The following is a 27,144-nucleotide window of genomic DNA, read 5'->3' on the forward strand; positions in this document are numbered from 1 at the left end:
CATTCGTGGGTTTCGCTTCTTAATGTGTTTTATGGACAAGTGTTCTAGTCCACGTGGAGAGAGAAGGGCTCTCTCATTGGAGCCACGTGGACAAGGAGCTTGGTGGTAGATTTCCACGTGGGGGAGGTCCACCGGCCATGGTGATGGTGGAGTGACGTGGTGGTTGTGGAGCCGCGTTGGAGCGTGGTGAGCACGAGGATGAGCTGCCCAGTGCCACCACTCTCGTAGGAATTATCATCCTCGTGAACACTACTCCACACCAAAAGCTGCCTTCACCCTCTTCCACGGGCATCTTCCACTTTTCTCCCTCCCTGCTGAGAACCCACCCATTATAAAAAGCGCCATCCCCCCCCCTCCTCCCTCTGTCTGCAACCCACAGCTTCTCTCTTCTGCTTCAACTACTCTCAGGCCGCTCGAGAGGAAAGTTTTGAAGTCATTCTTCTGCTTCTTCAACCCACTTTCATGTCAGATCTGGAGATTCAGATCCCTACCTCCTTTGGTAAGAGCCATGCTGCAATGTTGTGTAAGATCTTGGATGCACACGTGGGTGTGTGTGTGTGTGTGTGTGTGTCACTGTGTGTGTGTGTGTTTTGTGTTCGGGGGAGCTTTCATATGTTAACAATTGTTAATTGAATCCTGCTTACATGAGCTTCGATCCATATACTTGAATATCACTATCGTCATCGTATGTATAACCTTCACAGATCCCACACCATGGCGATTCTTTCTAGAAATTTATCACAGACTATAGCAGTTAACTGAGTCGATCTCTGATGAGTTTATAGAAGCCTTGTGTCTGCGGCTAGTTGATTTGATGTAAACTCGAATAATCAGGTCATCCTATCCCTTTGTCATCAGCTATGATTCATCTTGATTGCAGCAATTAGCTCTATGGAAGCTTCTGGTGTTTGATCAAATGACAACAGCCCTTGTTTAAGCTGCCTATGGTGTTTGATCAAATGGCACCGTCATCATGAGTCCTTGTTTAAGCTGCTTCTGCACGTATCCATCTAATTAGTCACCTTTGCATAATCTGATAAAACCGTGGAAACATAGGAATTCGAGAGTGCCCAAATGAAGGCCCGAATGATTAAAGTAATGGGCGATTCTATCCACGGCTGTTAAGGTTTCGTGAATGGCCGTGGAGTTGCGGATTATGGTTAGGGTTTCGATAAGCAGAGTTTAAGAAGCTTAATTAAAGATGGTTTTACTGGTGGGCGATGGTCGCGATGGCGATCGCTGTAGAATTAGGGTTTCGTCAGGGTTTGATTGAGAGGAATCTGATGGGGGCAGTGGCTGTGGGGGGTGTGCAGATCCGTTCAAGGAAGCGTCTGATGCGAATGCGCCGGGGACAGGGTCGAAAGACAACGTGCACATCCGCATCCAGCAGCGCAATGGCAGGAAGAGCCTGACGACTGTGCAGGGCCTCAAGAAGGAGTTCAATTACAACAAGATCCTCAAGGACTTCAAGAAGGAGTTCTGCTGTAATGGGACGGTCGTCCAGGATCCCGAATTGGGTCAGGTAAAAATCTGATTGCTAGGGCTCCCAATTTGTGATTAAGCTTCCTGATTGCCATAATTAAGCTGCCTGATTTTTTGTGTCTAAGCTACGCTTTGTAATTATGTGATTAAGCTCCCTGTTTTGGTCATTAAGCTGCCTGGTTTTGTGATTAAGCGAAGCTCCCTAATTTTGGGATTAAGATCCCTTATTTTGTGATTAACATCGCTGTTTCTATAATTTGGGCTATGGTTTAGTGATTTATGCTGTTTGTGCCCCCCGATTCGATTAAGCTAAGCTCCGTGGTGTGGGCTGTGTACGGGTTTGCGATCTGGGCTTGGTTTGACGCATTTAAGTAAATCATCTGTCCTGATTTTGTGATGAATCTGCCTGATTTTGTGATTAAGCGAAAACGCTTGCTTTGTGATTAAGCTAAGCTCCTCAATTTGCGCTCTTAACTATGGTTTTGTGACTGGGTTTGCGATCTGGGCTTGGTTTAATCTTAATTCTAGAGCATTTGGGTAAATCAATTCTTGCTATAAACTGCAGGTGATCCAGCTTCAAGGGGACCAAAGGAAGAACGTTTCCCAATTTCTTGTGCAGGTGAGCCATTTTTCATGTACCTTTTTACTTATATATTCACTGTATGGGCGGAATCTGGTCAGGCTCACACTACTTTCCACCCACACTAGGTGTAGGTTTTGGTCCGGACCAAATTGTTTTATTTCTTAAAAAATTAGTCAAAAAAGTTTGCAAAACACCTCCTAGGGTCTCATTTTAGCTATAACTTAAAAATCCCCCTCACGATGTAATAGTCCATATATAATATAATATATATATCCCAAAAAAAAACCCTCCTTTCATTCTAGCTATGGTAATCTTTTTACTTATTTTTTGTAGCTTGAGTACTGCCTCTGTCAAGAAGTCCCATCTTCATTTTAATTGGTTAGTTCTACATTTGTTATATTAATTCCTTTTATTTTTCCTTACTCCTTCCAGGCCGGAGTTGTCAAGAAGGACCAAATCAAAATTCATGGTTTCTAGGCCATGCTCTAAAGGTGGTGGGACTGAACAAGGCCTAAATAAATGAGCGAGGTAGCACATAAGGAAAGACTTCATCCACCATAGTCGTAATGGATTTGGCCTCCATGACTACTTATTACTTTACTTCCTTAAACTTACACTACATATACCGACCCTTAAATTTGTAATGCTTAAGCATGTCCCATATTACTTTACTTCCTTAAACTTACACTACATATGCATAAGCTTGTCCCTTGTTCACTCAGCTTATTCCTTGTTCACTCGCCCCCCTAGAAATGGGATTATTTATGCTTGTACTATTACAAATTCAATATAAAGAATTCTCTCTCTCTCTCTCTCTCTCTCTCTCTCTCTCTCTCTCTCTCTCTCTCTCTCTCTCTCTCTCTCTCTCTCTCTTACACACACACATGCATGCATGCATAAGTTGAATGTATTTTTATAAAAATCATATGTACCAAGTTAAAAAATCTTATGCATAAGGTGACATGTCTTTAATTATGTATATGCATATGCATATATACACACACGTACACACACATATACATACATATATATGTGTGTGTGTGTGTGTGTGTGTGTGTGTGTGTGTAGACTAAAGAAATTTGGAATGGCCCTCTAGTGAGAAGTATCATGTCAAGTATGCTTCTCAGTATGTTGTTTTAGTACTACACCCATATGACCTCTGAGCTCCATCAGCATATAAATATGTGGTGTGCCTCATCTTCCACCTATCGTTTGTTGCATACCTTGCGTATCCATAATCCTCATGTGAGGTACCATCATCTTTTCTAGTCTTTACTCTAAGGTATTGAGAGGGGATACTTGAGCTGGCCAATCATGATACACATAGCATGTGAAGTATGTATTTGTATTTATCTCGGCGTCTCAATGATTGAAAACACTCCGCGAAGTTCTTAGGAAGTGCATACTTTGCAAATCCGTAACCCTCATGTGAGGTGTCATTAACTATGCCAGTCTCGACTCTACGGTGGTGAGAGGGGAGACCCCAAGCTATGGCCAATCATGATACACATGGCATACGTATTTATATTTATCTTGACATCTCGATGAATCCATCCCCCAAAACTCTTAGGAAGTGCTTCATGTAAAAGTAGGATTTTGTGCCAAGCTTCGATGAAGGAGACACCCATGTCCAATGTATGTGAAGTCCTATTAGATTCAATTGGCTAATCCACCGATTGGTCTTCTGTCCATGAGAGGTCCAAGAATGGAGAACTACCATGAAAGCAACAGTGTCCAAATCTACAACTTGGATGTGGGCGGCGCTTGTAATGTTTCGTTGTTGTGACTGAACACTATATGGCAATTTAGAGTGTGTGGTAGCAAGCTAGGAAGAATCCCCTATGAATGCCCTTCATAGTAGGGAATTCCCAAGAGCAAGCTAGGACGAATCCCATGTGAATGTACTTCATGCATGTGTTATGAGATTAAGCATTGTATAATCAATAGGCCACTTATGAGCCTTATGCACCCGTCATGGGGTCCGATTGCAATTTAAGTGTGTGTGAACACTTATGGTCATGTGTGTACGTGTGCGAACACTTATGGCCTTGTATAAAAGTCAGTTTCTCTCATAATATAACACACTCTCTCATTGTGCAATTGAGTCTTGCTCTAGATCCTTATGCTTGTGCATATTCCATGAGTTTGAGAGGAGGAGTACACACCAAGCTAGCATGACAATAGATCAAGAGGAGTACGTTGACATAGAGCTCTCTGAAAGAAGAGAGGGTTTCATCCATTGAGTCTTGATTCCTCGTCCAATATGGCTCGATGATTTTCGTCAAATTTTTCCTTTGTTGAGTGGGATGCCACTAAACAAGGATTACAGGATCTATAATCTTTTTGGAGTAAAGGATCAGCTCTGCCTTTTTATGGCCGATTAGGATGATCAAATAATCAACAACAAAAGGACGATTCCTTTAATTCCAGACGAGATTGATACCAGCTTGCCATCGCTATAGGCATAGGTTCTGAATAGATAAACCTTTGGCACACCTGTTACATAATTATAGTCAAGCCCACATAGGGAGCACACACCATCAAAGAATATGTTGCCAAACTTCACAGACAATTAATAACAAAAACAACAGGCTAGAAGTTAATTTTTTATCTTCTAGCAAAATGGTTTGTCCAAGGACTGTACCATAAATTCAGAGCTACAATACACCCAAATACCTTTGAGTAGGTGGTGACATGTGTAATTCATTTGGAAGAAGAAGAAGTAGTAAGAATCTTGGAATTTTGAATCTTCAAATTGTGATAAGCATGGTGATTTCAACTCCAACTTAGATTCAAACTCCAAAGCAAAGTAAAAGGGCTAGAAAATACGGTTGTGATCGGGATACCGAGGATCGAAGCTGCTTTCTCCAAGATACATCGAGGTAATGCTGGTGGTGGTTTGGAGTCCATCTGGATGTTTAGTGTACCAAGTGTTTAAATTAGGGTCACATGGAGGAGGACCACAAGTTGAGCTAGTACTCTGCCATTTGTTGTAGCATAACAAGTCATTCTACAAATATCTATTACTATAATTTAAGGGTGCAACATCAATCACAATAGTGGCATCACAACAATCAGCAATATTAGTGAATCAAGTAGGTGCTAGGTAGTTCTCTAGTAAAGGAAGTACTTGAGAAACCAGTGGTACTGGAAGTAGAGCATCCAGCTAAGCAAGTAAGAGCTCATAAAAAGAAGAAACCCTAATATGATCTCTGGGAAGATTTTAAAGACATGTTCAAGCTCAATATGAAATTGGACATGTACCTTGTCCCTAATTATCGGATGTAGCTAATTTGAAAGTTTGTGGATCTAGAAAAGATTGTTAAGAAAAACCCAAAGCAGAGGGAAACCATGAAGATCTGCATGATAGCATAGTTTTTTAAGGTTGTGGAGTTTGATTCAGTGGCTCCCAAGGTCAGTTTACTGAGGGAAACCAAGAAGACCCACATGATAGCACACTTCTTAAAGTCTAGCCAATTGCACAATTTGATTTGGTTCCTAAGGTCCTAGGAGTCATTCTTAGGCGGGAGTCAACACCCTCTTGGAAACCTTGGCATCACTAGAACTAGCCCCATTCTCTGTCCGGGGATGGCGGAACCAATGCCACAAAGCGAAACCTCCTAGCATAATCCGTGGTACAGATATTAAAATCATGGTTGTGGCAAGCACAGATCAAGTATAATAGAGTAGTAAGAGGGCATCTGCTCACATTGTCATATGGCCTTAGGATGAGATAATGAAAGTACAAGAGCCACCTAGCTTGGAAGAAGTATTAGTAGATCCAAGATGGAGAGGGGCCATGCAGTCAAAGTATGAGTCAATTTTGAGAAACCGCACTTGGGATCTTGTTGATCGTTCTATAAAATGGAGGGTGATTGCAGCAAGTAGGTTTTAAAGAGCCAAGTACAAGTCTAATGGTACATTAGATAAGTACAAATCTAATGGTACATTATATAAGTACAAGGCAAGGCTCGTGAAGAAGGGTTTTGCACAAGCCGATTGGTTTGACTTTTAAGAGACATTGGTTTGACTCTCAAGAGACATTCAACCCCACAACAAGGCTCATGAAGAGAAGGGTTTTGCATAAGTCAATTGGTTCAACTTTCAAGAGACATTCAACCCCGCGGCTAGATTGACCACTACTCGTACACAGTACTAGCCTTGGCTGCTCATGGTAAAATAAGTGGCCGTTATTACAAATGGATGTGAAGTCAACATTTTTGAATGGTCATCTCCTTGGGTTGTGGGGCTGGTGTGAGAGTCTAGACAAGCTCAAATGGGTATGGAAGCTGCGCGAGAATTCCCTACAAGATGTTGTCATAGAAGTCTAATATGGTCTCAATTAGATGATACCATTGATTAGCTATTTTGGACCAAGACATGGGTTGGTTGATGTGGCCTACATCCATGCCAACCCTGGGTACTATATATAGATTAGTTTGGAAGCCTTAGTTCATCAATGAAATTTCATTGTATTAAATCACTCTTGTAAGCAAGATATCCTTCGTATAGAGTCAATCTAGATCTCGCACATGGGTGGGCAGATAGCTATCAGTAATATTATTTAATCTCCACTCTTTTCTACAACTCAGTCTTTTGTATTATGTCAATCCTATAAAAACACCAAAAACATCTAGAACTTTCAAAAAAATCCAAACAAATTATAAAAGCCAAAAAAACATTCAAAATTTTTATAAAAGCCCAATAAATCAAAAAATATAAATCCCAAATATAATGTCTACTTGAGAATTGTGCACTAGCTCTAGGAGCATTCATCATAATGGAAGCCATGGCTAAAACAAAGGAATTAAACATGTTCTTAACACAAAGTTGAATCTAGAACTAGGATTCACACCCTTGGTGACTCTTGTTCCCCCAATGTGACTAATGCTTTTCCAACTACAAATTGCCAACGACAACAAGCCCCAATCTCCTATAGATGCTCATACTTAACATGCCAATAACCCTTGCAACCCCTAGATGCCCAAACTTTTGCAATACTGAATAATCTAGGAAGGGGGGTTACACAAGAAATAAAAGCGGTGCTCTAAAGTCAAGAGGAGTTGCACATGGAACAAGTGAGTCATCAAGAACCATGGCCATAGACATTTCCAAGCTTATAGGAGAATATGATGGTGGATCTACTGATCCTATTCAATTCATGTAATTGTTTAAGCACTAATGTGAAGCCTTTGGAAATCTGAATTACCCTACCAACGTACATGCATTGATGAACCTGTGCTTATAAGGAAAGGCTACCCAATGGTTCCTCACTTTGATATACAATTAGGGAAACTTTTAGAAGTTTACTTCATGGAGGCACTTATTAGTGGAGTTCAGCAACATGACTCGACATGCTCATGAGAAAATATTGTTTTATTTGTGTGTCATTGAGTTTTTCCTAGTTCTCACATCATGAATTTATGGTTTTCATATGTAAGATGTAGTCCCTCACATCCCGAGTTTATGGTTTTCATGTGTGAGATGTAATCCCTTATAATTTCTTGAGGTTTTTGATCTGGATTAAAGAGAAACACGTTGCTGGTCATAGTTTCAAATCCAAATTCTTTGATCAATGTTGCAAAGAATAAATAGAATACATCATGATGGATGATAATTGTGAAATCAACTCTTCTAAACCAATGACATTAAGGGGGCTAAAAAGAAATTCATATGTGAAACGTTACTCATATATTTTACACATCCTTGCTTAGAAATCTTAAAAAGAAACTCCAAAAAGTGGATGAGCTCAATTAAACAGGGTTTATTTTACACATGCTTTCTTGAAAACCTTGAAAAGAAACTCCAAAAGTCGATGAGCTCAATCAAACAAGGCCTATTTTTTCTATGAGCCTTACATCTTATCTATGTGACACCCACATATATTTCTTGTATAGATGACACCCTTCCACATATACTTCTCGTATATATAACACCCTTCCACATATATTTCTCATATATATGACACCCTTCCACATATATTTCTCGTATCTATATGACACCCTTCCACATATAATTCTTGTGTATATAACACCCTTTCACATATACATTAGCAAGAATTGAGTCAACAAAAAACATGTGTACCCATGTAACACCTCAAAAAATATCCATATATATCAAGTGTGTGATAAAGTTGCCATAGAGAACTCCTATCAAAAAGTGTGTGATAAAGCGGCCATAGATCATTCCTATCAAAAAGTAATGCAAAACAATATCTATCCCATAGAGCTTATAAGAGAGATTATAAGATCCCCCATATATATATATAAAGTCTATGATAAAGATCCCATAGAGTATTACTATAAAAAAGTGATGCGAAATAGTATCTAGAGAATTGCTTGTTGGATCCATTGATAAAGATCCCATAGAGCATTCGAAGAAGCCCCTACTTGGATGGATCACATGGAAGATCCCAAAGAAGAGTATACTCATTGTCTTCAATGCAAAGAAAATGCCTTAGAATTTCCTTTCTAAGCCCTACTTGGATGGATCACATGGAAGATCCCAAAGAAGAGTATACTCATTGTCTTCATCAATGCAAAGAAAATGCCTTAGAATTTCCTTTCTAAGTCTCCCCAAACCCCCACAGCCAACGAAGAGATCTATAATTATATCTCCAAGGTCTATAAAAGAAGTGACGGAGTAACCATCTGTGGAAATATACGCAAGCCTTACATAAGTATACGATTTAAACAAGATGGATATACGAGTAACCATATCTCTACACCTCTTCGTACATAAGAACGAGCTATGATTGTGCACTCTATGCTCTTCCTTGCTACATTGATTCCACAAGAGACTCTTGCGACATGGAAAGAATATCTTCCTAATCGTCTCCCCTGAATCTTGGTGGTCCACCGTCGAAAGCTCACGCGTCCCTCACCAAAAGATGCCCACTGCACACCTATAAGATGCATTGAAAACCTATAAGTTAATGGGGATAATTGTGAATGCAATGTGGTCACATGAAGTTTAAAAAGATACTTACCCCATACCTGCTCATCAGTATCACGCACATAACCTGCATCACAAAGCAAGGTATATGTGGGATAAAGTTTAAAAGAATATTTCCTAGCATGGACATAGCCCAAAGTCCAATGATCGGCTATGGTAGAAATGACAAACCAACCCTTGTATGACAAAGCCAAGTCTGCCACCACTACCAAAGAAATATCCCAAGAAAAGTGATTCCATTGAGGACACTTAGTGGAATCAAGCAACTCCATGCATAATCATGTGGGAAAGTGGCCCACTTCTACGTAGGAGTCCCACTGTGTGAGATGTCTTTTGCATTCACCTTACACAAGAACTTACTAATTCTACAATAGATATACAAAGTCAAAGTATTGAGTTCAAGGGAGGGGGTTTTTGGAAGGGTGGGCTTAATCTTATAAGTTAGGGGGTAAGGGGGATCTTATGGGGGGGAGGTGGGAGGTAGGGTGAGAGTAGTGGAGAATGGAAGCAGGGGATTGGTTTCTACTTGTAGTTCACAATATGTGATCTAGTGGTGTAGGTTCAAAACTTAATAAGTTTATCAGTCTTTTAAGTTGACCACCCACGGAAAAAATTTTAGGAGGGTACATTTAGGCCTTTGTTCTTTTAACACTTACACCCATACTAATTACATGGGCTGCATCTTGCCACATGTATTATAGTAATACCTACTATCTGATTTTTAAATCTTAAATAGGGGGTACTTGAGTTTCATAATTAGGAATCATAAGCTTAGAAAGGGGTATAGTTTTTTTATAGAGAAACTTAAATAGGGGGTTTTTATGAGTTTCATGCACAATGCAGGTTACCTCCCCTTTCTATGGGAAGTGAATCCCCCAAGCATATCATGCTCATCTTACAATGTTAGGATGATGTCAGCCCCACGATATCCATGAGCATACACTCCGTAACATCTACAAGAGATAAAATGAAAACAAGTCAAAGGTGCAACACTTAAATAACTATTCTACTACATGCGATGAATATATATGTATAGCATCTGAATGTCTCCCATGTCGCTCATCTCACTGGTCGAAATCTAGTGAGTGCTTACTTCACACTTCTCTACCTCTTGATGACTCTACCTCCTATTGTTGTTGTCTCTTCGTTATGCCCCTCAACATGCATCTCTTCCTCCCTTAGTGATTCTAGATCCCGATGCATCTCTTCCTCTCAAGACCTCTTTCTCTTTAGAGGTATTGTATTCAAAGAACCCTAAAACAAATTTCATAGGTAAGGATTCATAAAAAAACAACAAAGTATAAATGCACCAAAGGAGTAAGATTATTAAAAGTAGATTACTTGCATAAATGGAATCTTCAATTAGATGTCTTTTCCCTAGGAGGTAGACAACATGGACATATAAACACCCACTAGCTTATGTCCTTATCTGCAAATCGCATAGACATGCTTTCCTCCATCCCTAGCCAATGCCAAGATCCCACTTCACGTGGTGTCATTGGCAAGAGCAAAGACTCACATAATGAATTGATCCACCTACAAAAAATTTAAATAGAATGACAATGAAATACATGTTTCAACAACACAATAAAATAGGTGGACTGCATAGTACTGTGACATACTCACATACCTATAAACCACATGCACGAAGATGTCTCCATCTCTGATTGTTGCTTGTCTACATCAAGAAATATATCCAAGTCCTCCCAGAGTTCTGCAAAGGCATCATCAAGGCATAGGACCCGTTGCTCCTTGAGCCAAGTCATCCGAAACCCTCTTGGGAGGTTCAAGCCCTGCCCACACAACTAGTCTATGATTTTCTTCCCCTCACTCAACAAGTGACCCTAATAGTTCTCATTCTTTATATACAACCTCGTCTTCTTTGTATCTTTAAACCTTGCCAAAGCAAGAGGATCCTTGTTGGTGTCATTATTGATCATTTGCTGCATGCAAGATCTCTTTCTTTCTAACATAGCAAATATGAAATTCAATTATTTCCAATCACATGTTACTTCTCATGTAAGATGGGGGAAAACCAATTCAATTACCTCTTTGTAGTAACATGGGAATAACACAAGATCCGCAACTTATCCTTTGAATAAAGTTAAGCCCTCCCTTAGAAGCCCAATCAATGCTATCAACTTATATGCATAATCATGAAATGCAGTCTCCACACTTCTCATAGCCTTGGCATATTGACTGATGTACTCCTTGGAGATTCACAAACATGAGAATATGTTTGTACATAATCACCAAAAACTTGATGTTGTGATAGTATAGTTATTGTAATCACCAAAAAACTTAATGTTGTGATACAAGCATAGTTATCGTAATCACCAAAAAATTAATATTGCAATACTACCTAGGCACAAGGACCACTACACATAGCTTCTAGGATGGTTAAGGGCTGTTGATACATCCTTAACCGAAAGTATGGGCTGATTATGATATTTATGCCTGTATTGCAACATTAAGTCTTTTGGTGATTGTAGTAACTATGCTTGTAATGATGACCCTTTTATATAATCCCTTTTAGGTGGTTTTACGATAACTATGCTCTTCTTTTTTATAACAAAATCCAACAAGATGCTTTTGAAGTATTCACCATTTATCATCATAAATTTCACACTTTAATATGTTTGGTCATGATAATAGCTTGAAATGTATTATTTTTTCATCATTTGAGGATAACAATATTTTCATAGTATTATTAAAAAAGCTCGTAACTTGTTGAAATTTCCAAAAAAGCTCGTAGAAGAAAGCTCAGAAAAAAATTCCCCAATTAAACACAATCCCTAAAACCTCCTCTATTTGTGGACCAAATGTGTTGTTTACATTGTCATTGCTAGCCTTGTCTTGTGAACTCACATTTTTCATACCCTAAGCTAGTATATATCTATACAACAATCGTTACAAAAATTCTGGTTCATCATAGTATCTCTATTTGTTTGCGACAAACTATACTACAAATATCAACTTAAATCCAAGGGATTCCATGCACACATCAAGTTTCCTTGCCCCTACACATAGAAAGAACCCAATGGGGTGGAAATTGCTAAGGAAATAGTTTTAGATAAACATTATTATAGTGCTTCTATTGCACAAGGAGGAAGATTGCCCTACTTGGAGTACCTTAACACACCTGTAGTACCAAACCCTTATGTGAATGATGTGCCTACCCAAGGAGAGCTTCTTTATTGTAAGCTACCTTGCAATACTCAAGACTCAATATCTAAATTGTGCAGAATGGTGTTGATGGGGGAATATGACTGCTTATTCCCTCATGCAACCTACTAAGAATCACTAGTTATATGCACGCAGCATACACCATACAAATACGGATCTAACATAGAGACAAATGCAACACACAGATTATTGAAAAAACTACTGTGGATTGATCGCTTAAATAAATAGTGCAAGAGCACAATAACTTAATAGATAACTATAACGACCATAACATGTGAAACATAAATGAATACACAAAGATGTAATAGGAAGATGAATGTATGAGAGAGAGAGAACAAAAAAGAACGTTCTTGCTTACATTAACCCAAAAAGGAAAATGATACAATCGGTAGCCAGCCTTTACAATGCTCAGGATTCATCCTTTTATACTGCATGCTTATAGTTTTCGTCAGTACTATGATAAGATGTGCTAGCTAGATATTAAAGAAGCATAATTTCCTGCAATAAAGTAGGCCGTCCCTAATAGTTGGACGGTGCTGACATGTGACGGTCCGTCGACTGTGCTGAAGCGCTGGCCCTCAGCTTAGGCTAGCCTATGACTAACACTTGGCACACCGGGTGGGTCGGATTCGCAATCCGACGACTCAAACCCACAAAGTTGTCGGCTTTTAGCCTCTAGGCAAGTTCTCATCACAGCTAGTGGAGGCATTATTGATGCCCTCTGCTGGTGGTTTGGTGCTTTTAGTGGTCAGATCTTGAATGTTGTGGTAGCAGGAACATCTTGGTTCTTTATGTGGAAGAGTGGATCCGGAAGGTGGAGGATGACGAACGCCTTCCATGAGATGAATTCTGGGGATTGGTTCCTGGAAGCAGACTTTCGAAAGAAAACTTCTGGAGTAATATTGGCTTCTTCCCAACGTGTCGAGTTCCTTGATGTGGGTGAGGATCTCTGTGGTGTCATGCTTGTCGGTTTGTTGCTGCTCTTTTTAGGGAATTATCATGGTTATTAGCCGGTCATCAGGTGCCTTGAGTTCCTTGATGTGGGTGAGGATCTCTGTGGTGTCATGCTTGTCCGTATGTTGCTGCTCTTTTTAGGGAATTATCATGGTTATTAGCCGGTCATCGGGTGATCATAGTTCTTATGGAGGGCCGTGGAATAATCCTTTAGCATCTCCAACAGTTGCAGCCTTCCTATGTTGATAGGTGTTTATAGATTTAGTGCTGCCACGTTTTGTCGAGGTATCATCTCTTTTGCTCCTTTTGCCGCTTTCCTAACTTCACCACTTACTTTAGAGCGCAAAGTGATGCTCTAAGGTGAGTATGGATCTGCCTCTTCTAGTGATATCCTAGCTACATCAAGTAGCAGCACAGAGATGGGAGGTAGACGAGTTGCCCATGATCCTTGAACATAGAGCCCTTGTGTTTGGTCGTTCCTCCATGTTACTACTACTGTTGTGAGATGGGAGGTAGAAGAGTTGCCCATGATCCTTAAATATGAGCCCTTGTGTTTGGTCGTTCCTCCATGTTACTACTGTTGTGAGTCGCTTCAGAACCATGCTGTCTTCTTGCAACAACTGGTCTTCGGGTGTCATTGTTGCTGTATTTCCATCTTCTAAAATGTTGGATTCTTTGCCCTCTCCTTCTCCAAAGCAAATGTCTGTCTCATCAGAGCTCTGACTCTCGTGTTGGCTATTGGCATAGCCAGGAGTAAGCTTTTCAAACTCATTCTTTAATCTCCAATCTTGTGAAGAAGGCGGTTCTCTTTCTGGTTGTCCTCATCTTCTACCTTTGTTTGTAAGAGTCTTTGCTGCTACTACCAGATGACTAGCCTTCACTATAGAAACTCCTACTGAGGCCTAGACAACCGCCATAGGTGGCGGTTTCTTTTTGACGGTGATGGTAACTTTGGCTTATGTAACTAGCATCAGAAGAAGTAACTAGGGGTTGGTGGATTTTAGGAGTGTGTTGTACCTCGTGGGGCGTGGGTGTACACAAATGAGTGGTACTTCAGTTTTGGCTATGGGGATTGGGTTTTCTAGGGTTAGGAGTTGGCTCTCGAGCAGATATATGGTATTCTTCATGGCTGTGTGCAGAGCATGTGAAAGGCAGGAGAGAATGTAGAAGGTTGTTGTAGGCAAAGGGCTATAGCTTGGGGCGAGAAAGGGTTCTGCATGCAAACAGATAGATACACCAAGATTAGTTGGATCCTGTAGAGATTTAAAAAGGGCTACCGTGTAGCATTAGCATGCAACAACGGTTGAAAATTCTTAATGAGACTGCATCATGTCACTCTAGATTTTAGGGGAATCTTTAATGATTATTTCAAGAGGTGCGATGTCATGATGGTGATAGATGCTCATGTAGTGGATTGGTGGTGTTGTTGCCTTAATGAAGGGATTTGATGGCATCAACGCGTGGTAGGGTCGCAGGCAGTAGTAGCCGTGTGATGATGACTGGCTTCTATGGAAATGTTCTCCATTAAGTGTGCTGAGAAGGAAGGTGCCATCATAGAATTTTTGAACTATCCAGAATGGTCCTGTCCACCGCAGCTTCAATTTATTTGAGATGCGGACCCATGCAAGAATGAAATAATAGGTCTAGCTCTTCTTCCTTGAACATGCGGAACTTGGAGTGGTGGTCGACCCATTTCTTCCTTCTTTTTTGGATGACTGTGGCGATGAAAAAACTCTTGAAGCATGGTTCATCCAGCGCAAGGAGCTAATCCACGTGATGCTGTAGGGAGTCTTCCGGGCTTAACTTTTTAGCAATGGCAATGCGGAGACTTGGTACTAGTTAGGTATTCCATTGGTACGATTGCCTCTGTGCCATATATACTAGTTTGAATGGGGTCATTCTGGTCGAGATCTTGTAGGCTATGTGTGGAATGCCCATAAAGCGGAATACAGCTTTTGATCCCAATTATTGCGATTTTGATTGACCAACTTTGTGAGGATCTTCTTGAGGATTTTGTTGGTCAACTTAGCTTGACCATTGGCTTTGCGGATAGTACACTATGAAACATTTATAAATGATGAGATGTTGGGTGACCAGTTCTTTGATGACATCATTGACAAAGTGCTTGCCTTGGTCACTAATCAACTCGATCAAGCATCTGAAATGAGTGATTATCATCTCATAAAGGAATTTGGCAGTTGATTGTGTTGTATTATCCTGGAGAGCACGGGCTTCTACCCATTTGGTGCTATAGTCTAAAGCCACTAGGATATACTTGTGACCGGTGAAACGGGCTCCGGATACAATTTCCAAATAGCAATTGCAGTGCTCCGGATGGAGGATATCAAAGGCACTTATCCAATGTTGCTCGGTAGACCTTGGCTCCGCCAAGCACAGATCAAGCAAGATTGGGACATGGATATGATTACTGTCTTGTGTGGAAAGAAGAAGATAAAGATCTCTATCGCCAATAGGCAGAAGGTGGAGAAACTAGCCCAACTGGAAATAGCCGAAGGAGTCAACATGCTGGAAGGGCTAGATCTCGATGAGGAGGAGTATCTCCAGTAGAATGCTAATTTGAATAACTTGTTTGAGGTTGTTGATGCAGTATGGATAATGGATAGATATCAACCAAGCACTCCACACAAGGATAAGGTTCCCAAGGATCAGTCCACTCCATGGATGGAAGGACACACTCCGGATAAAGCATAAGATTTTTATGAGGCTCTGGCCGAGGAAGGCACTACTCCGAGTCTATAGCAACTCATTTCAACATAAAAGGCTTTTGACAAAGATCTCAAGCACTCCAAGAGGGTCAAATAGGATGAATTGATGGAAATGAATCTCGGAACTAATAATGACCCCAATATGGTCCGGGTCAATGCCAAGCTGGACACTGAGTTCCGAGAGAAAGTCCAGGTGTTGCTCACTTACTTCAAAGATGTGTTTGCATGGAGCTACACCAAGATGAAAGGGAATGATCCGAGCTTCTACCAACACCGGATCTATCTAAAGGAAGATGTCATCCCCATCCGACAACAAAAATATCGGATGAACCTGAACTATGCCAAAAGGGTGAAGGAAGAAATAGATGAGTTTCTACGAGTCCAACTCATATATCCAATTGATTGGGCAACATGGTTGTCCCCAATCGTCATTGTACCCAAGAAAAACCAAAAGTTGAGGGTCTGTATAGATTATTGGAAGCTAAATGCAGCAACCATCTCAAATCTTTTTCCCTTTCCATTCATAGATTCCATGCTTGATGTTGTGGCAGGCCATGAGATGTACTCATTCCTAGAAGGGTTTAGTGGATATAATCAAGTTCAAATGGCCCCAGAAGATCGGGAGAAAACAACTTTCATCCAAAGAATTGGGAGCCTTTGCATCAAACATCATGACCTTTTGTCCTCAAGAATGCTCCCGCCACATTTCGGCGCATGGTTCATGAAATTTTTCCTAATTTTTTGACCACCTTCATGTGGGTATTCATTGATGACTTTAGTGTTTTTGGCAAAACATCTCAACGTTTGATGCACCTACAGCTGTGCTTGGCCAAATGCAGACTCTCTAGATTAAGCCTAAACCCAGCCAAATGTGCCTTTGCTATCCAAAGCGGAATGCTATTAGGCCACATCATTTCCAAGGAAGGAATAGAATCGACCCGCCGGCCAGGGTTGAGGTGATCTGGAAAGCCCCAAATCCAACAAATGAGAAAGAGCTAAGAAGATTTTTGGGGCAAGTCAAATGGCACAATTGAATGCTTAGGTACCTCGTCCATGTAGCAACCCCCTCAAATCGAAAGATTGTGCAGATCAAAACACCTCTGACTAAGCAATTGAACTACGCAAATTTCAACTGGACAGTGGAATGCGACATCGCGTTCCAACGTCTCAAGATCATGCTGTGAGAAGTGCCTGGTTTCCAACCCCCAAACTGGTGACAACTGCCCTTTCACGTCTTTGTGGATGCCTCTCATTTGGCAATTGGTAGTGTTTTGATGCAAGAGGCAAACAAGAAATGGTTCCGGTCTATCTACACCAGTCAAAGGCTCCTAATGCTGAGTGGAATTGCTCAACCACACATAGAGAAGCCCTTGGCACATGATCTACTTAGTTACCAAATTTTGGCAATAATTTTGCCTTTCATGTGGATCACTCAGCCTTGCTATATTTGGTAGATAAGTAGAGTCTAGCAGGAAAACTAGCTAGATGGATACTAATACTTAAGGAATTTAAGTTCACAACAGCGCACACCCCAGGTGCCAATCATATGCTGAGCTTTTCACAACTAACACAGTCATTCACGTCCCCCAGACATGGTATGATGAAATGCTAACATTTGTTGTTACAGGTCTAATGGAGGATAATCTTTCCAGAGATCAGCAGAAGCGGATTGCCATCCATAGTTGGCATTTCCAAGTCATAGCCGACCAGCTATATACAAGAAAGGGATTGACCAAATCCTCTAGAGGTGTATCCCACCACATGAGTAGCGGGCTATCCTCAGAGAAGCTCACCAAGGAATTAGTGGAGGACACTTCGCCAGAGAAATCATCGGAAGGAAAATCCTCCAATCAGGCCTTTGGACAGCCACCAACAGTACTTGGTGATGCCTAGAGATGGGCCAAATAGTGTGATGTATGCTAATGTCTTGGCCAGCCAACAGATAAAGACATGATGCCACACAACCCAATCCTCCCCTTATAACCATTGCAGAAATGGGGCCTTGACTTTGTTGGCCCATTAAGCCAGATTAATTCAACTGGTTGCACTCACCGCCCGCTGATCTGCCATTTTCACAGCAAATGGCATGGGCTCCCAACTTTTTCTATATCCACTCCAGCCAACTTGACCTAGATCATTGGGATAGCTTCATCATAAATGGGGGCTTCCCTTGGTGGGGTATCTGCCTTCTCAATATTCAAGGCTTCCAGCCTTGCTCTACAAGGGTGGCATTTCCTCTCCTCCCTAAGGTTTCAAGCGACCTACCAGCTGCTCTTTGAAACTCGAAACCAATGTGAGTAACTGCTCCACTGACATGTGTATTTGTTGTCACTTCAGATCTTCCCATAGATCATACGGCTAGTGTTCTACTTCTGTGTGAGCTTTCTTGGGTAATCCACCTGCTTATATGCTTCTGCACATTCTTTCGGCCCTGGTGTCTCTGTACCTTTCATTGGCCATTGCATTTTGACTGGCAAGGAAGCTTTGCCTTCTTCTTTTGGGCTCATCTCCGAAAAACTGAATTGTGATTCCGACTGATAGATTGGCCTCTGCCTTTCCGGGTGCTTTTTTTGCAGTGCCTCTTTGGCCTACTGCTCCTCCATCCAAGCAGATACTTCCATCTAGACTTTGTGTTGTTCTTGTCAGGTGACCCCTTTCTGCTTCCCCTTCTTATCCAAGGTCGGTCCTTACGCCGCCTCTTGAGTCTTGGGTTACATCATGGATCTAGTCACTGCCATGGCTGATGACTTAGCCGCTTGTGTGGTCGGTCGGGGTACTACTTGCTCATCCAGAGCTTGGATTTCCACGACGTTTACTGCAGGTTGAATGGGTGCGGAAGCCTAGGCTCCCTCTATTTTTTCTTTATGCTTTCTCCATATTTCACACTCTGACTTCCGATGGCCTTGGCCATGGCAATAAAAGCATGTGAAGACCAGCCTTGGGGAACCAGCTGCGTCCCTAGGAGGAAAGTTTCACATGGGCAAAATTGGGGTCTGCGGGACTAGTCAAGCGTAGCCATTGGTGGCTGGGTGGGTTGGACTATAACCACCACAAGGGTTTGGAGTCTGGGTTATGGAGGGGCTCTCCTGCCATTGTATGGGCAAGCTTTAGTTGTATGTGTGGCCGTCCTACAGATGGCACACCAAAGTTCATTCAAGCTGCATTCATCGGCTCCATGTCCATAATTATGACACTTCACACACCAAATGTCTAACCGGACAATAGGAGTGGGCTTCGCACTTTCATTGGCAAACTCAGCCCTGGATGGAGCCACTTCCTTGGCTGTCTTCCCTGCCTTCTTGCTCTTGGACCTAGACTTGCAATCTTCCTCCTCCTCCTCTGATTCCTCACTGGCTATGGAATCATCGAGCCGCGTCCCCCCTAGGAGGAAAGTTTCGCATGGGCGGAATTGGGGTCTGCAGTACTAGTGAAGCATAGCCATTGGCTAGGTGGGTTGGACTACAACTACCACAAGGGGTTGGAGTCTGGGTTATGGAGGGGCTCTCCTGCCATTGTACTGGCAAGCTTTAGTTGTATGTGTGGCCGTCCTACAGATGTCACACCAAAGTTCATTCAAGCTACATTCATCGGCTCCATGTCCATAATTACGACACTTCACACACCAAATGTCTAACCGGACAGTATGCACTTTCATTGGCCAACTAAGCCCTAGTTGGAGCCAGTTCCTTGGCTGTGTTCCCTACCTTCTTGCTCTTGGACCTAGACTTGCAATCTTCCTCCTCCTCCTCTGATTCCTCACTGGCTATGGAATCATCAAAATCATCCTCTTTGTCCAAAGATCCGAATGAGGATTTCTTGGAATTTTCCTTGCTTTTGCCAGGGCCCACTCTGCTCTGAGAGCTGAGTCTACAAGCTGCTCCATGGTGATGGTAGTCAGGTTGGCACCAGCAATGGAGCATTTAAGTTGCTTACTGAGGCCCTTCATAAAATAAGAATTGAGAATTTCCTGTGCAGGCTGATTAGCTGCATAATCTTCCACTGTCATTATCCTCTGGTTCATTCTGCATATCTTATCTAGTACATGCACGGATGTCTGTCTTCTCTGAAGCATTGAAGGAATGCATCCCATATGGCTTCATAAGTGGGGAAATGGGGGTACTCATACTGAGCAACCCAAAGAGCGATGCTCTTCTAGAGTGTGGGAACAAAGGCATCCTTTTTGAGGTGCTAGTCAACCAGGCCAAGTACATTGACATGCCAAGCGGTGTCGAACATCAAGATGTGAGAATCTACATCATCCGAGGATTTCCCAAAAAATTTAGGATACTTTACGTTGACAGTTGGTCGCTACATCATAATGTAGTAGCGGAGGGGGCAAGGCTGCAGAGGCGGTGGTGGTGGTGGAGATGGTATGAATAGTGATGGTGGTGAGGTCGGGGTAGTAGGGGTGAGTGGTTCTTCTTCTAAGTGGGATGCATGTTGTTCTGGTTCAGATACAGTGGGGTGGTCTTCAGGGTTGGTGAAAAAGAATTGCCAAGCTTGGTTGCGCTCCAAGTAGCACGTTTCCCGTGCTGACATGAAGGACGGGTTTAAAAATAAGGGGAGGAGATTCAAACAAAATAGAAATCAAGTAGCATACAAAATGGCAATAATAAGAAATAGCAAAAAAAATCATGGTCGCCAAAGTGTTGATGGGGGAATATGACCGCTTATTCCCTCATGCAACCTACTAAGAATCACTGGTTATGCACGCAACATGCACCGGACAAATACGAATCTAACACAGAGACAAATGCAACACACAGATTACTGAAAAAACTACTAGACTGACCGCTTAAATAAACAGTGCAAGAGCACAATAACTTAACAGATAACTCTAATGACCATAACATGTGAAGCATAAATGAATACACAAAGATGTAACAGGAAGACGAATGTACAAGAGAGAGAAAGAGAGAGAGAGAGAGAGAACAAAAAGAACGGTCTTGCTTATATCAACCCAGAAAGGAAAATGATACAATCGGCAGCAGCCAGCCTTTACAATGCTAAGGATTCATCCTTTTATACTGCCTACTTACAATCGGCAGCCAGCCTTTACAATGCTAAGGATTTATCCTTTTATACTGCGTGCTTACAATCTTCATCAATATTCTGATAAGATGTGCCAGCTGGGTATTAAAGAAGCACTGTTTTCTACAATAAAGTAGGTGGGCCCTGACAGTTGATGGTGCTGACATGCGGCGGTACGACTTCTCTGCGGTTCTAGCTGGCGGCTCAGGATAGCCTATGGTTAACAAATGGAAAGTTTCCCAAGGTTCCACTAAATGTGTTGAGTCACTTACAAGCGAAGGCACACAAAAAATCCAAAAATCCTGCAGCAAATGGCTCTAAATAATGGATGGAGTAGAATGTCTTAAAACAAAAACCCAAAAAATGGCTTACATGCTCCTAAACCCAAAAGACCATAGCTTTGTGTTCTATTCAATCTTTTCCCTTATTTACCTCTCCTTTCTTGAGTCAATAATATCTATTTTTCTACTGTGATTTTGTTGAGGTTGTCTTATCAGGGTACCTTGTATCCTTCTCACTTGAGCACCAATTGTTGTTGGTTCCTTTGTTGTAGTAGTTGAGCTCCTTCTTTGAGTTCTATTGCTTTGTGGTTTGTGTGTAGTCAACTTTTAAGGGTGACCTCTTGCATCGCTATTGTATTTTTGTTCCAATCCAATGCTTTGAGAGGTGATCAATTTGCCTTTTCCACCTTCAAATTCTTAATCCTTTTCTTCTTCTTTCTGTGAGGGCTAGCTTCTTGTGTGTATCTTGTACCTTTCCCTTACTTGATTTAGCTCGCATTATGTCAACATGGGTTATACAATCAAAGTTAAGACATGGGATTGTATGATGTGAGTTGCAGAAGCTGCATTGTATAATTATTGAGAAAATAAATCACATAATGTATTGTCATTGTGTTGACAAGTATAAGTGATTATTAATTGTTAAGAGCAATCATGCAATTGAGGAGTTAGAAGGCCATGATGAAATTGGGCCTTCATTGGCGATTGAAAATGAAGAAATGGAGAAACCAATCATTTGTCATATGATTTTTTTTGTGCAAGGGTTACAACAATTCACTATGTCTAATGCGTGCACCTCATAATGTATCGTTGATTTGTTAGTTACACAATGTTCATGTGGGAGGAATTCTTACTAGGATTGGCCTATGGAATAACATTTAAAACTGAACCTTATGTGACAATTTTATCAACATTATGGATGAGGTTTAGTTCAGTCATTTAGGGGATTTGTGGGCTTGTCAAATAGAGGGTCAATAATGGTGTAGATTTGGCCAAGTTTTCTTTCTGAAATAGATGACATTTCCTCGTAAATAACCTTGAGCTAAAAGAAAGACCTTTGGAACCCACACTTGTCAGATGCTTACCTTATTCGGTTGGTGAGTTGCAATCTCTTTCCTTGAAGCACATTTTCTTTTGGCCTTAGGTTTCTTGGGTTATCGAGTGTATTGTTTCTAAGGTTTGGCAGCTCTAGGCACCTAAATTAAGTCATGGGGGGGGGACAATTTTGAGCTCTAAGAATATTGACAGGTAGACATCGTTGTGATTTTTGAGCTTGTGGTTGCCTTAGGACTTTTTGTTTGTGATGAGGCTTTGGTGATGATGATTTGTTTTTGTGAAATGCTCAACTACAACTTGGCAAGTCCAAGACATTCTCTAAAAGATCCCTGTCCCCACCGCGCAATGAATTCAGGGGTGCTAGCAGCTTAAGTAACACTTCTTGCGCGGGGCAGGGTCCCTCACCCGAGGCCTCGCCCAAGGATATCCGAACAAGAGACTAATCCATCGGTTCTTCCAAAACTGAACCTGGAAAAACTTCCCTTGCCCGGAAAGCATGGGCAATTCCTCCAGGATAATTTTTCTCTAACGTAGTCAAAAGTCTTAACTAACTGAACTGATCTGACCGAACCTGTGAGTCCCATAGTCAGGTCAAGGAAAAGATTGCACTTGGATCATAGAGACCAACGCTTTTTTCCTCATTGAGAGGCATAGCCATTGATTCTTTTCCATAGAATAATTTTTGGATTTACTTCATCTATCGTACCATAACAGAATTGAGACTCAATTTAGGGATCCATCAGTCCAGCAGTCCCATGGGTTAGCTAACCGCCCAACCACTGTAGTGACGGGATCCAATTAGGAATTTGGTTAGGTTTTGTCCCGGGTACTAGGGAAAAGAGTTCCCAGGGCCCCTAGCCGGATATTCATGCAAACTTAAAACTAGTCACACCACTTACACACCCAATATGAAATTGCCTTTTTCATAGATTCGGTTGTCTTTAAAACAATCATTTAATGAAAATCATAGTGTCACTACTCATAATCCTCCAAAATCTCCGGTTGAATCCTAATTTTTAATCATTCTTAGTACTCGGCAATATATTCACATATCAAAATGGAATCTCCGTTAAAGATCAACCAACAGATCCTTATAAAAGAACCATGGACTCATCCGTAGAGGACCAGCAAGGTCAATCAACCAGATCCATGCCGGAATTCAGAAAACATTTCTTACTCCTCGTTCCAATATCTTCCACGATGCACGTGTGGGCTTTAGCGAGCACCGTATGGTCAGCACCCTCTAGGATCCTTCGCAGGTGACCTAGCGCTTCACTCATAGGCCACTTCCTTGGTCCCTCATCCACCGTACCGGAAGCTCACCATTTTAATCGATGGTCAAGACCTCGGCCGACGACCTTGCTATGCGAGACGTCCTCCATCAGCTGTTGCAACTTTATCAGATTAGGTCTCCACAACCTCATTCACAAGACGGTCAAAAATGCTTCCCCAGCAATCTTGACATAAAACAGTCATTTTAAAAACAGGTCATAAATACAATTTCTATAGCGAACTCTCGTCTTTCCACATTGTTCCACATCAATCCTCATTTATTTCATCTATATTCCCTTTCTCATCACATCACAATTCACATGACACCACATCGATTCTCGTCCCATCACATTCATTTACACCCATCACATCTCATTCATTCATATCTATCACATTCATTCATTCATACCACCACATACATTCTCAGAACCATCCCATCACATACATTCTATCCACATTATATCGCATCACTTCTCTCCACATCATATCTCATTCATACACATCCATCCAATCGTTCACCTGTATGACTACCCACATCTATTCATACATTCATATCTATCACTTCACATCCACATATGTTCATGTCACATCACATCTCCTTTTATCACATCACATACTCTCGCATACACATCCACATCTCATTCTTTTACATTCACATCCATTCTTTCACATACATCCACTCACATCCCATATCATTCATTTACATCCACTCACATCCCATATCATTCATTTACATCCTGATTCACATGACATCACATCTCATCTATTCATTCACATTTATCTGGTTCACATCACATCTATTCATCCCTTCATTCACATCACATCTGATTCACATGCATCTATTTACCTCACATCTCATCACCTCCATCCACATCACATCTATTCATCCCTTCATTCACATCTATCTGATTCACATCACACATCTCATCGCATCTATTTACCTCACATCTCATCACCTCTATTCACATCACATCTATTCATCCCTTCATTCACATCTATCTGATTCACATCACACATCTCATCGCATCTATTTACCTCACATCTCATCGCATCTATTTACCTCACATCTCATCACCTCTATTCACATCCCATCTATTCATCCCTTCATTCACATCTATCTGATTCACATCACACATCTCATTGCATCTATTTACCTCACATCACATCTATTCATCCCTTCATTCACATCTATCTGATTCACATCACACATCTCATCACATCTATTTACCTCACATCTATTTTTCTTCCTGAACTATCTTTCTCAAAAAGGGGGTGATATTTCAATTACTATTTTACTGAATTTTATTCATTGAATATTCACTTAACTGATTTCTAAATTAATCATGAATTCCGATGAGGAATAAATTAATCATTTATCTAAATATTTCTACTTTGATAGATTTCCTGAATTTTCTCTTTACAAATCGAGTGAATATGAAACGATAGAATTTTTCCTCTCAAAGTATTTACTTATTCATTTATTAAATATTCATGAAAATTAAACATAGAATTAAAGAGAATCTAATTTTGATATTAAAAAAATTTATGCATCTATTTATGCATAAAATCAATTTAATAGGAATAACACCTTTAAAATAAAAAGAATTTCTTTATGCATTTTATGCATAGAAATTTAATTCAATGAAAATAACACTTTTAAAAAAATTCTATTATGTATCTTTCCATGCATAGAATTTAAATCTAATGAAAATAACACTTTTATAATAATAAAAATTTCAATATGCATCTTTCTATGCATAGAATTTAAATCTAATGAAAATAACACTTTTATAATAAAAAAATTTCCAATATGCATCTTTCTATGCATAGAATTTAAATCTAATGAAAATAACACTTTAATAATAATAAAAATTTCAATATGCATCTTTCTATGCATAGAATTTAAATCTAATGAAAATAACACTTTTATAATAAAACAATTTCCAATATGCATCTTTCTATGCATAGAATTTAAATCTAATGAAAATAAAACTTTTATAATAAAAAAATTTCCAATATGCATCTTTCTATGCATAGAATTTAAATCTAATGAAAATAACACTTTTATAATTAAAAATTTTCAATATGCATCTTTCTATGCATAGAATTTAAATCTAATGAAAATAACACTTTTATAATTTAAAAAATTCCCAATATGCATCTTTCTATGTATAGAATTTAAATCTAATGAAAATAACACTTCTTTCTATGCATAGAATTTAAATCTAATGAAAAACGCTAGATGTCCTCCAGAGTAATCAGGTTTCTTTCGTACTAGGTGGAGTATGATCTCTTTCATCTTCTTCTTCTTCTTCAATTACTTCCGACGTTACTGCCTTGGAAATGGACGGCCGATTTGGAAATATCTCACTTTGCCTTCCCCTATTCTGAGGCGGAGGTCTTGCATTACTTTGGATTGAGACTGCGGGTTGGTTAGAGGGTCTACCTCTGGGATTTCCTTGATTTTGGCAGAAAGAAACCTGATTACTCTGGAAGGAAGGAGCTAGAGTCTGGAATCTTGATCCCTGATTTCCCTGCCCGAAAAACCTTGATCCAAAAGGAGTTGGGCAATCCATACTATGATGTCCAAATCCTTGACAGTTATAGCATTTCACTCCCTTGTTCAAGGGTGGAACTTGTGAAGCTGAATTCCAAGGGATTGAGTTTCGAAAAAAGGACATTTTTTCCATTCTGGAACTTCCCATATCCTGGGCTTGACCCTGATATCTTTTAGGCGGCGGAAGGTTAGAATCACCTTCTCACCTTCTAGAATTAAAAACCTTTTAAAAGGTGATGGTGCTGGCTTTGGCGAGACTTTGACATCAAAGGCCTTGGTGAAATCCTTCGCCATCTGCACTGCTTCAGCTATGGAAACTGGCTTGGCATTCTTCACCACGATATTCAAAGGTTCGTTCAGTCCTCGAATGAACCTGGCTCCAGCAGTGGCGAGAATTTGAGGAGGAGAGCGAACGCTTGGTGATATAATTCAATAGTTCTGCTCCCCTGGGTTAACTCTAAGAATTCGTTCATCTTTGTTTCCAAAAAGCCGAGAGGACAGAACCTCGTCCTTAGGTTAATTTTGAGATCATTCCATGTCTGGGTATTCCAATCCAGACGGTTTAGAGTGGTTTCTCCATGCCACTTTGGCTATTTCTACTATCTTCAGTCTTGCAAGTGCCATTTTTCTCTTCTCATTGTACCCGATGACATCGAAGTACTCTTCCATTGCTTCAATCCACTTTTCCACGGCCTCATCCAAGTTTTTTCCTTCACCCTTGAAAGGTCCAAGCTGTGATCTATGAAGAGTTTTACAAACATCCAAGTCGAGCTCTTCCTCATCGAGTTGGGGGTTATCATTTCTACCACGACAACCTTAGGGATGAGTGTTTGCTGATTGGCATGTAGCCCAACAAAAATAACTCGTAAAATAACATTACGCTCATTCGCACATAGAATAACCTTGTGCACATTCACACATTTCAATGAGCCGATTTCTACACACATTAAATTAAGCATATTTTTCTTTGATTATTAAGTATAAAAATGATAAAAATATATACCTGTAACATGACAGCAAGGAGATGATGGAGAATTCCCTCATTACAAGCTTCGTAATGGT

At 40.6% G+C, this 27,144-nt stretch overlaps 1 protein-coding gene across 1 annotated transcript; it reads left to right on the plus strand.

The window, feature by feature from the left end:
• Positions 1-233: 233 nt before the first annotated feature.
• LOC147604112 (protein translation factor SUI1 homolog) lies at positions 234-2,873 on the plus strand. Its single transcript, XM_086795359.1, has 4 exons — positions 234-499; positions 1,314-1,522; positions 2,048-2,101; positions 2,498-2,873. The coding sequence occupies exons 1-4, from the start codon at positions 463-465 to the stop codon at positions 2,540-2,542; spliced, it is 345 nt and encodes a 114-aa protein (XP_086651485.1). The 5' UTR covers positions 234-462; the 3' UTR covers positions 2,543-2,873.
• The last annotated feature ends 24,271 nt before the right edge of the window (positions 2,874-27,144 follow it).

The sequence above is a fragment of the Cibotium barometz genome, chromosome 62, assembly GCF_041138505.1.
Source record: "Cibotium barometz isolate CiBa-2024 chromosome 62, ASM4113850v1, whole genome shotgun sequence".
NCBI lineage: Eukaryota > Viridiplantae > Streptophyta > Polypodiopsida > Cyatheales > Cibotiaceae > Cibotium > Cibotium barometz.